The sequence below is a fragment of the Chelonoidis abingdonii genome, chromosome 24, assembly GCF_003597395.2.
Source record: "Chelonoidis abingdonii isolate Lonesome George chromosome 24, CheloAbing_2.0, whole genome shotgun sequence".
Taxonomy (NCBI): Eukaryota; Metazoa; Chordata; order Testudines; family Testudinidae; genus Chelonoidis; species Chelonoidis abingdonii.
The window spans coordinates 12,108,339-12,125,461 of NC_133792.1; the positions used below are offsets into that span (position 1 = coordinate 12,108,339).

General features: G+C 41.0%; 1 protein-coding gene across 5 annotated transcripts in view; it reads right to left on the reverse strand.

The window, feature by feature from the left end:
• CDK5RAP2 (CDK5 regulatory subunit associated protein 2) overlaps window positions 1-17,123 on the reverse strand; it is a 102,243-nt gene that overhangs the window by 26,275 nt on the left and 58,845 nt on the right. For 4 of the 5 annotated variants that reach the window (XM_032797926.2, XM_032797925.2, XM_032797930.2 and 1 more), the window contains 6 exons: window positions 14,460-14,715; window positions 12,266-12,382; window positions 8,461-9,064; window positions 4,704-4,936; window positions 2,071-2,119; window positions 581-768 (listed from right to left, as the gene is read on the reverse strand). In XM_032797926.2, coding sequence (XP_032653817.1) covers window positions 581-768; window positions 2,071-2,119; window positions 4,704-4,936; window positions 8,461-9,064; window positions 12,266-12,382; window positions 14,460-14,715 — 1,447 coding nt within the window. The remainder of the gene's footprint in view (window positions 1-580; window positions 769-2,070; window positions 2,120-4,703; window positions 4,937-8,460; window positions 9,065-12,265; window positions 12,383-14,459; window positions 14,716-17,123) is intronic. The other variant, XM_032797927.2, reaches the window with a different exon arrangement.

Genomic DNA, 17,123 nt, shown 5'->3' on the forward strand with positions numbered 1-17,123 from the left:
TAATTGTGACTATCTTGTTTGTCAGTTTATCTATGTCATCTACTGCTGGTTTATTTTAAATTTTTTTCCCTACACACCACACACTGTTTCAGCTGTTAAACTTTCATCTCTGTCTACAGCAAACTACTTTAACCATTGGTTGCACTTACTGAAACTATCCAGGTCAAACATGACACCACTTATTAATTATGCAGCACTTACAATTCTCAAGGAAACACGAGACTGGGTTTTATAAAATTAGAAAATCTGTCTTGTTTTTTTTTAATTTAATAATCTCTTGACAATGTCTGTTTTCCCTCATGACTTGTCTGTTTAAGAACTGTCTAGAGTACTGTACAAGATGACAGTCCAAAACAACAAAGGCACTAAATATCATAGCTAATTTTGTTTCAAAGAGAAGATAGCTTCCATCGTTGTCATCTTGGTATGCATGATTACTGAAATTACAATGATTCTGCAAGATACTGGAAAGATGAAACAGATATACATTCCACATTATTTCTTAATTAGTTTCCTTATGAATTTTTTATTATCTAATTTCCCCCAATATATAGTAAATCTTCAGTGGGGAAAAAATTACCTGGGGGAAACTTGCTTGGCACAAGTGCCAGTTTGTCATGTTCTTCCTCCACTAGGTCTTGTTTAGGTTCAGGTGATCCAATAGATGACTTTTCTGACATTTCAAAGTCAGACAAGCTATGAAACGCAGATGGTATAGGTGACTCATCCTTAAGCTGCTGGTGCATTGTGGTGGTCTTCTCATTATTCCTTGTGTGTCAAGCAAAATATTTTTAAATGTACAATGATAATTATTGCACAGTGAATAGAGATACATGTTCAAATTCACAGGATACATGTTTAGTAGCAGATTTTTAAAGATACATAGTGACATACCTCCACATATAATCTAGGGTGAAATCCAGGCCCTACTGAAGTCAATGGGAGTTTTGTCACCAGTGGACTTCAAGAGAGCCAGGATCTCGCCCTTAAAGTTCATTTTCCGCAACTGATCTATTTTAAGTGCCTTTTGTGGCAAGGGGACTTGCAGCTACCTTTAAAATGCAGCTAAGGATTGCTCCAGCACAAGATAATCCTTTATAATAATTTAGGTAACTTCACAGCATCTGCTCTCCACACCTCCAGTGTAAGGGTGTTTTGAGAATGAAGTCGAAGAGCAATGCATTTTGGTAATAAGAATGGCCATACTGCATCATACCAATGGTCTATCTAGCCCAGTATCCTGTTTTCTGACAGTGGCGGGCACCAGAAATTTCAGAGAAAATGAACAAAACTGGGCAATTAATTGAGTGATCCATCCCCTGTGGTCCACTCCCAGCTTCTGGCAGTCAAAGGTTTAGCGCAGGGGTCAGCAACCTTTGACACGCAGAAAATCCACTGGCAGACCACAAGACATTTTGTTTACGTTGACCATCCAAAGACACGGCCTCCCGCAGCTCCCAGTGACCACAGTTCGCAGTTCCCAGCCAAGGGAAGCTGCAGGAAGCACATCCTTGTGGCCCGTGCTGCATGGGGTTGCGTCCCTGACCATCTTGCCCAATAGCCACTGATGGGCCTATCCTCCATGAACTTATCTAATTCTTTTTTGAACACAGTTATACTTTTAGCCTTCACAACATCCCAAGGCAACGAGTACCTCAGCTAGTCCCTACAGTTCAGTCCCAGAGTGAGGGGAAGCAGAAAGGTAGCTTAAAGACACCTTTGCTAACCCTCTTCTCTCGGTTGTGCTGAGCATCCAGCTTCAATATTTACGCTTACATGCCCTAGTATGTTTTACTAGCATAAATAAAATTAGGATAAGTAATGGAGTCTTAGTAACCTGACACCTCACTTTAGTGGCTCTCTTGTTAAACCTTCGCTGAAAAGCAGGGAGAGACAGCTTGTTTTCTATGAATATTTTATTAACAAAATGGATGTTAATGGAACGTGATGTATAAGCAACAGCCATCTCAAAGAGCAACAGCGTTGAAGTTGGGCTATAAAACATGTAGGCTCTTTACCATTTTAATACACAACAAGAAGTTTAATGCCAGTCTTCAATGGTACTCTTACCTTTGTGCTAATTCATAAAGTTTGGCAACTTCTGCATCCAATGACTCTCCTGCACAATAAAAATATTTTTTTTTAAAAGGAAGAAAAGTTCACTCAAAATAATACTGATTATCTAACCTTTTTCTCTGCATTAACGTATGTGAATAACTTAAGTGCTAATTGAACAGTGACCTGGGAAGCGCAAATAGATACCAGCCTAAATAAAAAACACACAATTGGTAACAGTGCTAAGTCTCCATGTTATTAAGCACAACTGGCAGTCCTGGCTCAAGAAAGGCGCAGAACTTGAATTCCAGAGGTCTGTACTGAAGGTCAGGATTGAAAAGCACAGGCAGAACGTCATTTATGCTACTGCTTTACAGTCAATTCTTAGTAAGCCGAATGTTCTTTATAATCCTATAGACCAGCAGTTCTCAAACTGTGGGTCAGGACCCCATTTGAATCGGGTTGCCAGGGCTGGCTTAGACTTGCTGGGGCTTGGGGCTGAAGCCTGGGCCCCACCACCCTGGGCCGAAGCCTGAGGGATTCAGCCCTCGAGTTACAGGCCCCCTGGCTTGGGCTGAAGCCTTCGGGCTTCGGCTTTGACTTCTTCCCTGTCCAGGGCAGGGAGGCTCGGCTTTGGCTTTGGCTTCCCGACCTGGGGCGGTGGGATTCAGGCGGACTCAGGCTTTGGTCCCCCCCTTCCTGGGGTCGTGTAGTAATTTTTGTTGTCAGAAGGGGGTCGCAGTGCAATGAAGTTTGAAAACCCCTGCTCTAGATGTTTCATTTTAATGTGTGGTTCAGTACAGTATCATTGTGTTAGATATATTGAGCTGTGTCAGTTGTCAGTGACTTTCATAGTATATAGGAAACCATCTGTTGGTTGGGGTGGGGGTTTAAAATATTTTAATGTTTATGCACTACAAAATCTTCTGATTTGTAATGCAAGTATCTCATGAAATTACTGAATACATTCAATCTTTTGTTATATTGGTATGACACACTAGTTATAGCATCTTTTTCAAATATATGGCCTCTTTAGTATGAGTAATCAAAGCTACAACATGCTGCAGGTATTTTTAAAGAAGGACAAGACAGGGACCATTGTTCGATTGCCCACTGAATGCTTCAGAAGAAAGTCTTCTACAGGCAATTACATGAAAATGTTCAGGTCAGTGTCCCCATTTTAAAAGACTACCTCAAGTGTTTGCTTGAAGATAACTGTGCAGCTGACACCTGCAAAAATGCTGTCAGTTGACTGAGATACGCTGGGAAAGGCCATCCTTGAGGAGCTAGGAAAAAGAGCTTTCTTGGTGGACTTTGCTTATCTTAGTATTTCTTTTTTTCTTTGCCATCACTTTGTCACTCAAACTTCCTCAGTAACAAAGAATAAAGATTATGATAATGGCTATGGCACACTGATCCTTTGGGTGACTAATTAAATTGGTATTTTTATTTTAGGGAACAGTATTGCATTTTAAATAGCCATGATTTAATGTGTAAATCTGTCTTTCCTTCACCGTGCTGTTGTCATGCTTATGTCCCCAGGGACCCTTGTACAACAATAATTCTGGATCTCAACACACCTTCGTGACTAAAATAGCGTACAAACATAAGGAACAATACACAAATGACTGATAGCTTCTGAGATTCCTACTGCTTGGATGTTCCAGGCACCTGGTCTCCAGCCTAATGCCTTACTGCAGCCTGAGTGCCTGGGACTGAGACTGGACTGACAGAGATCTCAGGGCACCCAAGAAATATCTTTCCAAAAAAGACAGACATTTTTCAGGTGTATAAACACTCATTCTTCAAAGTATAATCCAACCTTCTAACTGATGAAAGTTAGGGAGGGACTTCCTCTACCATCAGGTCATTCCACAATTGTCCACTACAGAATTTCTTGCACCTTCTCAAAGCAGCTGGTACTGGCCACAGTCAGAGACTAGATGGCCCATAGGTATGGCAATTCCTGTATTGCAATGGAAAAGCTCTACCTTATGTAAGCATTTTTCACATTTATAAATGACAATCTGCATTAAAAGCACAAATCATTGGTTATGATTTAATGTATGTATAGCATTAAACAAAAAAGGCACATTTTTCAATGATATTCTAAAACCTCTGAAATTTTTATGGGCCCAATCCAACTCCCATTGAAGTCAATGGGAAGACTCCTATGAATACTTCAATGGGAGCTGATCAGACACATAGGCATGATTCAAAAGGCCTATAAGTATACAAGTCCTATATTAAAAAATCCTGGAGTCCATTGAAAGTGTCATTGGTTTTGCTGTACCCTGTGGCTTTAGTCCAAGTAGTTTTGGTTGCTTGGTGTGTTTGTCTTGTTACATAGGAACAACTTGAGATGCAAGGACCCAATTTCAATGACAACTACAAAGTTAAAAATCAAGCATTGCATGAGCACTAGAATTAAATCTGCCATGCAGTGGCAGGGACAGCAGCTATCTGTCTGCCATTCTGACTGAAAGAACTATAGCGGGAAGGTCCCACTGTGAGTGACATGAAGACAAACAAAAGAAAAATACACAGAAGTTGATTTCCAAGACAAAAATATTATAATAAAAATTCTTCAGATTTCAATAAAATATTTATGTACCATAGACAATAGGCTGGGAAATATCGCAACATACCATATAGAAACTTCTTTTCCAGCTTCTCAAAAAGTTGCACACTTTGATTCAGCTGTTCACGAAAGCCCTCAGCAACATAATAATCAACATCGCTGGCTTGAAGCAGCTCCTCAAAAGCTTTAATAAGGCTGGTCAGATGTTGATGATAGGTGACACAGATGCTGTGGATCTCTTTAATTTGCTGGCGTTGAAAGGAGAGCTCTCGAGCTTGGGAATGAACTAATGAATCATATCTGTGAAAATGAAATTCATTTTAGTTCCTTTTTTTTTTTAAATGTTAGTTATGGTCAAAACAGTCTTTTCAGAGATAATTTCAATTCTATTTCTAGAATAGAATGTTATGTTATGTAAATCCAATTTCTCTAAGAATGCCCTACAGCAGCAGTGACAAAGATGTCTTGCCCTTACTACCGGGCTTTGTATTCATGCCAACAACATACAGGTTATCACGCATTATGTAACTGCTTAATTTATAAGACAAGCAGGAATTGAAATGATGAATTCGCTTGTAGGCCACCCAAATACCCAGTATTAACCTACCTCTTAGAATTTGACAAACAGGCGAGTCAGATGACACCTGAAGGAGCTATAATGAAATGAATGGGAAAGTCTGTGAAGGGCCAAGAGAGTCAGATGGGGTCCACATTCCTCTGAAAACATCACGTCCTGTCGTCTGCCAGAGGCAGGATTCTGGACTTTGTGGACTAATGGTTTCATCCAGTATGACAAATTCCAGGTGACTGTCTCCTATCTTTGTTACTACAGATGTGATCATGCCAGCCAATTTACTGCCTAAATTCTTCTACTTCAATAGGTAGGATATACATTTCAACTCAGAATAACTGAGTTTATACTGCACTTGTGGATATAGATGTCCACTTTATATTGCAATTGTCCATATCACTGATACGCTTCTTTCTGCAGAAGCATGTATCTCGGGAGAGGAAGGGACTGAAAAAGGAAAAAAAAACGAACAAAATATGGGGCATAAACAAAAACTATGACAGCGTGGGTTGCTAGAACATTTTCATTTCTGCTTGTTTAGGTGGAGCATGTATAACTCATGTGTGGCTCAGTCACCTGTGAGTCACGCAGTCATACCAGATCCATGGCAAAAAAAACTTAATAGCAGCCTATCCAATCCCATCCCTTAGATTACATAGTTAGATCTATACATGTCATATGTGTGAAGTGTATTTTCTAGGATGCAAGTTCATATATCTTATGGAGCAGGTGGGTACTTTTCTAAGCTAACATTAAAGTGCCACATCAAGGGCTTGCAAGCATCCTCAGTCACGAATTATGGAGAAACCTAAAGGGTTGAAGATATTTCTGTGCTCCACCTGTTGCCATCCTAGGGGAAAGAGTGTCTTGTTGCTAAACCACAGGATTGGGTGTAAGGAGATCCAGATTCTAGGATGGAGAGTGTCAGTCTGATTTGTGGATAAACTACTTAAACTTTCTTGTCATCATTTTACATATGTAGAAACTGAGGCAATTTCCAAGCCTACAGGAAGAATTCACTGTTTTTTGAATTTCTTTTGTAAGGCTTCATTCATTAATTTCAACGTACAGTGCGTTCAGATACTTGAATGGAAGACACTACTGTATACAAGTGCAACATATTGTTTAGACACACAGCCAAGAAGGTTTCCAGGAATTTGGCAGCCAACTGCCCAGAAAACTGTTTCAGACTAATTCATATATGACGTAGAATTTCCTTACTCTTGCCACAAAAATTAGAATGTGAGTGCTGCAAAATTCCAGGAGCATTGATTGTGGCTTATACTCATAGACTTTAAGGTCAGAAGGGACCATCATGATCATCTAGTCTGACTTCCTGCACACTGCAGGCCAAAGAATTTCATGCATCCCCTCCTCTAATAGACCCATAACTTCTGGCTGAGTTACTGAAGTACTCAAATCATAAGACAATAAGATTGACCATACTGGGTCAGACCAAAGGTGCATCTAGCCCAGTATCCTGTCTTCCAACAGTGGCCAATGCCAGGTGCCCCAGAGGGAATGAACAGAGCAAAATAGATAATCATCAAGTGATCCATCCCATTGCCCATTCCCAGTTTCTGGCAAACACGAGCTAGGGACACCATCCCTGCCCATCCTGGCTAATAGCCATGGATGGACCTATCCTCCATTAATTTACCTAGTTCTTTTTTTAACCCTGTTATAGTCTTGGCCTTCACAACATCTTCTGGCAAAGAGTTCCACAGGTTAACTGTGCGTTGTGTGAAAAAATACTTCCTTTTATTTGTTTTAAACCTGCTGCCTACTAATTTCATTTGGTGACCCCTAGTTCTTGTGTTATGAGAAGGAGTAAATAACACATCCTTATTTACTTTCTCCACACATCAGTCATCATTGTACAGACCTCAGTCATATCCCCCATTAGTTGTTTCTTTTCCAAGCTGAAAAGTCCCCATCTTATCAATCGCTCCTCACATGAAAGCCGTTCCATACCCCTAATCATTTTTGTTGCCCTTTTCTGAACTTTTTCCAATTCCAATATATATATTTTTTAAGATGGGACGGCCACATCTGCATACATGATTTAAAGACTTTAAGTTACAGAGAATCCACCATTTACTCTAGTTTAGACTAGCTGGCAACTAGTGCCCCATGCTCCAGAGGAAGAAGAAAAGAACCCAGGGTCTCTGTCAATCTGACTTCAGTCATCCCCTCCCACAGAGAAACTTGCAAAAGGGAGAACCTCACTTGAGAAATCAAATAGGAGACAGCATCCTGCAGGGAAGATTTGTATAGGCCTCTGGAGGGAGAAGGGCATGTGGCATAAAAACCATCATGGGAGGTATAGCAGGGTGGACCCCTGCTCCTGCCCTGCAGGGGTTAAAAGCAGCCCTGGGAAGGGGGCCAGGCCTGGAGAATGCAGCCTGTAGGCTGGGGCCCTGAAGCCTGGGCTGATTGGGGAAAGTGGGCTCAGCTGTGGCCATGCTCCAATCAGGCCCAGCAGGCCCCTATAAGAGGCAGTGAAGGCAGAAGGCCAGGACTGTCTCTCTCTGACTGGAGAGGGAGACAGGCCTGGCTGCTTGGGAACTCACCCAGGGGACCCAGAGGAAGGCAGGGCTGGGGAAAGGCCTTATGAGCTGGGAAGCCCTAGGCCAGCAACTCCCCAGGCTGCAGGGCCTAATTCTAGGCCTCCAAGGCACTGGGCTTGCAGAGGGACAGCCGGAGGGTGGATAAAGGCAGCCAGTCCAAAACCCCTTTCCCTATGATGAGTGGCTGATACTGCAGTCTGCCCCAGGGCGTCGGGGCTAGACAATGGCTGGGCAGTAGCCAATACTGAGGCAAAGTGGGGATAGTGGGGTGGGGTTCCCCTGGGAGGGGGGAGACCCAGTTAAAGGGGCACTGGGGTCCAGGGAGGGACCCGGGGGCCAGCAGAGGACAGGTGGATCATCGGCCTGCAGAGGGCGCTCCAGGCTGGGACTGAGCTAATTCCCAAAAGTCACCAGCAGGAGGCGCCACAGGGGTGAGTCCGCTCGTCTACACAAGGATGATATGGATGTATTAGAAGCAGTTCTTTAATAGTAGAAATAATTTTTGTTCTTATAAGGCAACCTCTAAGTAAAAGTCTCTGTCACTTTACATTAATGTTAACAAATTTTAGCCTTCACCACTGCACTGTGGAGGTATGTAAATATGAATATCCCTGGTATTATCTCCTACAGTACTGCTGCTTGCACTTACTCATAGGGGCTGAAAATGTGTTAGCATTACTCACTTGGATGGTGATGTTTCTCTAAGTTTGTTTTGCAGACGATATACTTCATCGAGAAGATGCATATTTGCAATTTGCTCTCTTTCAAGCTCAGCCTCATTTTCTAATAATAGCTGCTTAAGATTTTGTGATGTTTGTTCATCAGGTGTTTCTGCAGACTGTGAATTCAGATTTTCAATGCGGATTTCATAATCCACTTGCTGATGTACTGTAGAAAATGTTTGGGTCTCTTGTCCATCAGTATCTTGCATTTGTATAACATGTCTTTCAATGGGCAATTCAGCATCATTCAAAACTATATTAAAAATATCACTGGACAAAAAAGGATTAGTGGGCTGCAAATGAAATATGAACATTTTGTACTTTTCAAGCTCAGACTTCATATCCTTAATTCTTTGTCTCAATTCTTCTAGGTCATCTATGACTTCATAGTCATCAAATGCATCTGTACTTGGTACACTCAGTTTGAGAGAAAGCAGACTCTTGGAACCTGAATTTGTTGTAGCTGAGTCAGTGTCCTGGTTATCCATGGAATAAAACTCTTTATTTAGCTCTTTCAGTGAATGTAGAATATTCATGTCGCTAATGTTATGAGGTGTTTCTGTTTCTGAAAATAAAAGGATTGTACGTGAGCATTAATATTTGACATTTGGCTCATAACAGCACTTGAACAAATCTCTTCACTTCCACAACAAGGGAATAAAATAAACTGCACTTAGTTTGTATCTTTGACCTCATTATCTGTGCCCACTAATCCATCTTACACTTCTAACATTCCAAACCTCCCATCAGCTTCCAAATACCAATTTCCAATACATAAAACCAGCTTTCTCCCCAAGTAGGGATTTAAAATTACACTTATTATATTCCATTCTAGACAAGTGACTATTGCTAAGTCCAAAATCTTTCAACACACCAAGGTGAGTCCCTCAAACACAAGGCATTATAACAATGATTTACAAGCAGACCAAAGTACTTTTAAAAACTTCTTAAAAATTATTTTTTTCTCCAGCTCCAATATCCATACGCAGCCAAGTGAAGTTTAAAGTCAGAGGATATTAAAAGATTACTAATAAAAATAGTAAGCTGGAAAAAGAAGGTCTAATAAGTTCTTTTTAAAATGTGGCCTAAATAAAATCCCTAATACTATGCAGTGTTAAAGATTTTATTGGTACTCATTTGGGATGCCCTAAACAACTCACATTTAGCTAAGCCACTCATGGGTAATGCCATCACCAAAGATTCATGCCAGTACAAATTTTATACATCATATATGCTACATTTCTTGGGGTAGGGAGAGTGCATATAAGTAGCTAGGGGACTGGAGTTTTCCCATTACCAGGAAACTGAGTCCTACTATCATGCTAGCTCTGCAAAAGATCACTAATATTTGAGATTCTTTACCTCCCTCTATCTGGAGCAAGACTAGGGCCCCTTACATGTATATTCTGGACAAGCATAACATACTGGTAAAGCCAAATTGTTCTAGAAGCAGGGCACCCAAAGCATAAATCCTATGATCTCAGTGGCAAACTGTCAGATGGAAATGAAGAAAAACCTAAGCCTGGAAATTGCTGATAAAATAAAGAAGGATTCTGAAGGACTGGTGACAGATCAGTTCCGTTTTCCTTAGATAGTGTGTATCTGGCCCTTTAGCTGTACAAGCCAACTACAGACAACATACTGTGAAGACCCTATAGCAGGATTCGGCAACCTTTCAGAAGTGGTGTGTCGAATCTTCATTTATTCACTCTGATTTAAGGTTTTGCATGCCAGTAATACATTTTAATGTTTTTAGAAGGTCTCTTTCTATAAGTCTATAATATAACTAAACTATTGTTGTATGTAACGTAAATAAGGTTTTAAAAATGTTTAAGAAGCTTCATTTAAAATTAAAATAAAATGCAGAGCCCCCTGGATCGATGGCCAGGACCTGGGCAGTGTGAGTGCCACTGAAAATCAGCTCACGTGCCGCCTTCAGCACGCATCCCATAGGTTGCCTACCCTTGCCCTATAGTAATTCCATTTAGTGTGAGGGAGCCTGTCAACTGTTCATACTGGCTTAAGGCTATCATAGAGTTTGTCTAGTTTCTTGAGGTGAGGACAAGGAGGTTCGAGAGCCTCCTTCACAGAGACTGGAAATAGGCAATACTGACAGGAGGAACAGCACTGAAAAATCCCATCGTTCACCAGTGGATACATTCAGAAAGGATCTTTCATTCTAATTTGTTAATCCTGCAATGTGCTTAACACCATCGACTACCACTGGCTTCAGTGGGCATCAGGAGCGCTGGCAGCCTTTTTGGCACCCTAGGTGGCGGAAGGTCCCGCCCCTAAAATGGCGCCCCCAACAGAGGCAGCGGAAGGTCCCGCCCCCGAAATACCGATGTCGACCGCGGCGGCCGAACATCTGGCCGCCACCTCCCAAATGTTAGCGCCCTAGGCGACCACCTAGGTCACCTGATGGGCATTGCAGATGCTCAGCATCTCACAGGATTGAGCCGTAAATCAATCCAAAGTCTCACTCAATGGACTCCTAAAAAGAATGGAGTGGAATGGATATGGATGCCTGAGCCAAGAATGAGCACAAGCAAATAAAAATAACTCTGCAAACTGAATCCAAGGTTGACAAAGAAATTAGGTCATTACATTATGCTATCTATCCCACGTGCACTGAAGGGCAGGATGATCCTCTGCAATTGCTGCATCTGCTTACTTACGTTGTTCAACATTCTAAACGCTATTGAGTCACAAGACAGCAATACGCTTGAGCAAATGTCATTGCACTGAAATTCATGGGGAGATCCTGAGTAGAAGAATAAGATACGTTTCTTAAGAGTTCACTAGCTACTCCTACTTATCCTCCACCAGAAAGACAATCCTCTGTGACTTTGAAGTTGGTTGCTGTAATGATTAAGATGTCCCAGAAGGTTGTGAATTCAGGTGAGGAACAAACAGTGAAACCAGATGAATTCTTAAACTCAGTAATCCTGTCTTCACATAAATCTCCTACGTACTGAAAGGACTATGAGGGAGTGAAAACCAGACAAATTGGAAGTAGTATTGTTTTTACTTAGAATGCTTGTTATGGTTTTTCATAAGGCATTTGCTCTTTAAAGCAGAAACTGCTAGCACACTTTAATGTACCACACACAAGTAATAAATGTATATCCTGCAATCTCTTACTGATTGGCTTCAGGGGGACTACACACATGAGTAAAGTTAACCTGAGTGAGGGTTCCAGAATTAGTTTCCTACTCAGCACTCTGTACACAACTAGATTAAGAGGTCATTCAAGCCCTCTCAGAAAGACAAATGGATTCTGAAGAAGCACGTAGTACATGGAATTAACTCCATTTACATTTTCATTCAGTGATTCAGTTAGCATTCTGCTTATCTGAATTATTTGAAGGCATTTGGTTTAGTTGAAACCTATCATTCTATTGCTTCCTCCTTGCATTTCATAACAGTGTGGCAAGAGCACAGTAATGAACCTACTTAATTCACCGAATGGATCAGAGGAACTGAGGACGTATCCAGTACAGTGTTTGGGAGTTAGGCACACAACTCATTATTTTTTATTGGAAACTGTGCTCATAAATCCACGTGACCTTTCTAAAAACATAACCCTTAAGACACTACCTTGGGGACCATTATTCTATACTAATTAAGTAAACAATATTTAAAACCAACAAGTAATGGTAAAAAAGGGCAATTATCTGTAATTATTTACAGAAAACAATATATTTTAGGATTAGTAGCTTTCACAGTGCTGCTCTCTCATTATCACTTTGTGTCCATGATCTACCTTGACTGGTTCTCTGATCCGTGACCATCTTATTTTCATTTTTGTCATGAGTATCAAATCCAACCGCCTGTGAATCCACCGGGATCTCTTTGCAATCCATTCTGACCAATGACTCAGCTAAAGAAATGTAAGGAAAAAATAAAAACTTAGCTAAGTGACCTTAAAAAAGAAGAAAAGAAAAAAGTAGGATAGTAAAACAACTGATGGGGCAACAATTCAGAATGGGGAAGTCACACAAAGAACTGCAGCAGTAAACATAAAACACAAATATGCAGATCATGTCAAACAGTCTAAGCACATTTTTTCAAATACATAAATTAACTATCAAGATAATTACTATAAATTTGAATGTCCAAGGGTTCCTACCCCAGATGAAGATCTTACCACAAAATTCTGCATCACATGATGAACACATGCAAGCAGTCAGTATACTTATTATATATTCAATTGATTTTTAGTGTTTTATTTTTTATTTTGGGGTACGTTTACAATGAACATATATAATTTCACCAATTTAAGCAATGAGTCTAACTTCATTCTCTACAACCTCTGTGAGCCCCAGGTCTTGGAATTCCAGCAAGTGCAGAATGCTGCTTCCCATATTGGCATAAATAATTGAGTATAGGGGACGAAAGGACTGCAACCTTCCAATGGCTGCCCTTTCATTTCAGAATCCAATATAAAGTTACGGTACTTCATTCTTAAAATTCTCCATGGAACTTTACTCCTGCCTACTTCACAGACCGTGGGTTAGTCGATAGAGCATTGGATTGGGAATCAGGATACCTGGGTTCTAGTCCTGGCTCAGCTCCTGGCCTGCTTGGTGACCTGGGGCAAGTCATTTCCCTATCTATGCCTCAGTTTTCCCATCTGTAAAATGGGCATAATGATGCTTACCTCCTTTGTCAAGTGATTTGAGCTCTACTAATGAAAAAACACTAGATAAGAGCAAAGTATTAGTATTATTAATAGGAGTAGGATAGGGTCCCTTGTTCCAATTTCACTCCCTTAAACACTCACAAGCACTTGGTCATCACTGTCCTTTTCCACAACATTACTGTTGGGGAGAGAGCCTTCTACTCCACAGCTGTTCCCTTGTAGAACACACCATACTTTATAACTCTGACTCTCTCTCATTTCACATCCTTAAAACATCTCTCTTCCCCTCTAGCCATGCCTTTCCACCATCCCAACTTATTGATTTTACAGCTAAATGTACTTTTTCACCATACTGCATCTTAGTTTATATAATATATATAGAGAGAGTCGTCTTATAATTTGTAATACTTTGCAGAGATAAGTATTTTGTTTATGGTTAGATTTAAATTAATCTCACTAAACTGGAAAAAAAACATTTGACACCGTGATTGATCAATGGTTAATCAGATACATTCACGTATGCAACATGAACAAATACAAACTACAACTACTAATTTTCCCCCTGCTGATACTCACACCTTCTTGTCAACTGTTTGAAATGGGCCACCTTGATTACATTGAACTCATTAGCACTACAAAAGTGATTTTCCTCCCTTCCTGTCAACTGTTGAGAATAGCCCACTTACACCTTAATTCAATTGGCTCATTAGCATTGACTCCTCCACACTTGGTAAGGCAACTCCCATCTTTGTATATGCTGTGTATTTATATCTGCCTCTGCATTTTCCACTCCCTGCATCTGATGAAGTGGATTTTAGCCCACGAAAGCTTATGCCCAAATACATTTGTTAGTCTTTAAGGTGCCACAAGGACTCCTCGTTTTTGCTGATACAGACTAACACGGCTACCCCTCTGAAACATGAGCAAAAACAGTGCATCTATACTTTCATCTCTCCATGTTTCCCATTAGGTTTGGAATCATATAAATTAATATTTAGGGTAACCCATATTTATATAAATGTGCTATGAGACTATCATTTATTATGTATTTTATGCCGTGTATACCATGCACTTTCATTGCATACCAAGTTGCATTATGTTCTGGCTGCAAAGACAAATCTAACTAAAAAAAAAAAACCCAACACTAAGTATTTTTAGGATATCTATTTGTCCCCAAGCAAATTGTAAGATTAGGAAGTATTGTATACATGTAAACGTGATCTGTTTTTCCTTTCCACTATAAGAAAAGAAGAAAATATTTCAAGCAGTACTAGATGTTATTTTATCTGCTCTGTAAATGCAAATATTTATTTACCTCTCACCAATACTCTTTCTTCTTCGGGCTTCGCTTGCGCAGTTTCAATTACAGATCCGCTCAAAGATAACTCTTTGTGAAGATGTTTGTTTTGTATTTTACTTTCCTTCAGACCTTCATCAAGTGCCAGGAGCCGGTGCTGCAGATGCATGTCTGGCTTCTGCGTGCAGGAAGTTAAGGGAATGTTTCCTAATGATCTAGATGATTTTAATGGAATGGGTAAACGGGATTTCTTGAATGGATAAATGAAATCGCTCTGAAAGATAGATGCAATAAAACATGGGGTTTGGTAATGGGTATGAGATACTGGGTAAGGGGAAACAAACAAGAGCACCAGGAAAAAATACTAGTAAAACTTTGTGCATACCAATTAAGTGCTATATTATGTAATCTTGGAAACAAGACAGCGATATCCTTGCAAAGAATTTGAGCAGTCATAGGGAAATGAGATCTCTTCCTGGCCCAGGCCCTTACGATTTTCTAAAGGTAAGTACTGTTTATGAATCCAAAGCCCCGTGGAACCAAGGGCATGGAACCAAGACGGAAGATTGACTGTCTACTGGTAAAGGCCTTTAATCTAAAAGTAGATCTGTTAAATCTAGACTGTCTGCGCCTTTGAGGAATATATACCCATCTCATTTGTCCTCTCTAACCACTAGTTCCTTTTGGGTCTCTGTGCCTTTCCCCTAACTCTTTGTTTCTTTCCACAGAGAATCCTCTCAACTCTCTACAACAGAGGTGGGTAAACTACAGCCCGGGGGCTACATCCGGCCTTCCAGCCTGTTTAATCCAGTCCTCAAGCTCCTGCTGGGGAGCAGGGTCTGGGGCTTGCTCTGCTCCCGCACTCCAGCCGGGGAGCAGGGTCAGAGACCACTCCGCCCATGCATGCCAAGTCTCCCAGAAGCAGCAGGCTGTTCCCCCTCTGCCAGCTCCTATGTTTAGGGGTCACCAGGAGGCTCAGCATGCTGCCCCCACCCAAAGCACCACTCCCGCAGCTCCCATTGGCCAGGAACTGTGGCTAATAGGAACTCCAGGTGCAATGCCTGCGGACGGGGCAGCATGTGGAGCCACCTGGCTGCACCTCCACACAGGAGCTGGAGTGGGGACATGCCACTGCTTCCAAGATCTGCTTAAGGTTAAGTGCTGCCTGGAGCCTACATCCCTGACCCACTGCCATGCCCCAACCTCCTGCCTCAGCCCTGATCCCTCTCCTGTACCCCAACCACCTGCCACAGTCCAGAGCTCCCTCCTGCACCCTGAACTCCTCCTTTCTGGTCCCACCCCAGAGCCAACCACCCCCAACCAGAGCCCTCACCCCCTCCTACACCCCAACCCCAATTTTCTGAGCATTCATGGCCCACCATACAATTTCCATACCCAGCTGTGGCCCTCGGACCAAAAATTTTGCCCACCCCTGCTCTACGAAGTCCAGAAGGTATCTTCTTCATTTCCTCCTCTCTTCACCTCAACACTGCTATGGTAGCATTATTCGATTTTATTTTCAGTTTATTAATTACGAGATTTTAATCTAGTGTCACATTTTCATCCTGGCACCTTTTGGGGACTTTCCCTAAATGTGTCTTAGTTGTCCAAATTGGAGAAGCGAAACAGTGACAGTGAGATCTCAGAACTGAGAACTCTCACTCTGTGCTGATGAGATGCTACAGAATTGTGTGCAATAATAATAAAAATCAATAATAATATTTTCAAATACATCTGATTTACTCCTTTTGTTACGTAGTAGCTCCACCAGCAGCACGAGCGCTGTAATTTCTTTTATTATTTTGTATTCTGCAATATTTTTTCACATTCATTTCCTAGCAATTATAGTCTTTGCTTGCTATTATTTTAAATTGTGTAAGTTCCATTTTCCTAATGACACACTCAATTCCTTTGGTACATATGAACACAATATCACTTGGAGGCTGGAAAATAAATCCAATGCTGATAGCTTCCTTATTTTAATTAAAAAAAACCAAAACACCACATGTTAATAACCCTGGACTTTTTTCAGTTCTGTGTTAGGGCTTGATCCAGAAAAAAATAATGAGCTGCTGATATTGCTATCCCACAGAAAGCTCTTAATCCATACAAACACACAGGCTACTCCCGATGCAGAAGAGGTTACAAATTCTCTATTAGTAGCCCACAATACCAAAAGTTGTGCTTGTCTGTTGCACAAGGGCTAAATCTTCAAAGTGGCCTCAACATAGCTTCTAAAGTTGCTGATGCAACTATACGTGTATTCATTTTTGTAGACACATTTTTTCACACTAATGTATGCACAATTTTCGTAGCCATAAGCTATAAGCTATATGCATGTGCAGATCAGGCAGTTAGGTGTCCAACACCTGACTTACACCTGACTTACACACGCAGAAGTACCCAGTTTTAGAGGCCAGCTTGGAAAATGTAGCTGTACTTGTCTAAGAATAAGCGGCAATGTAAAAAGTTCATTTAAAGCAGAGGACTCGACTCAGGACTGCTTGTTGTGAGATATTAGGAGTCTCTTCAATTCTCCAGGCCTAATTCTCTGCTTAGACTTAAAACAGTACCAAGTCAGAATGGTATACTTTCACAAACACTTTACATTCTCATCAACAACTATACCAAGTAAAAAGGCAGTAGAAAATCAAGACCCCATATGCCATAATTTATTCACCT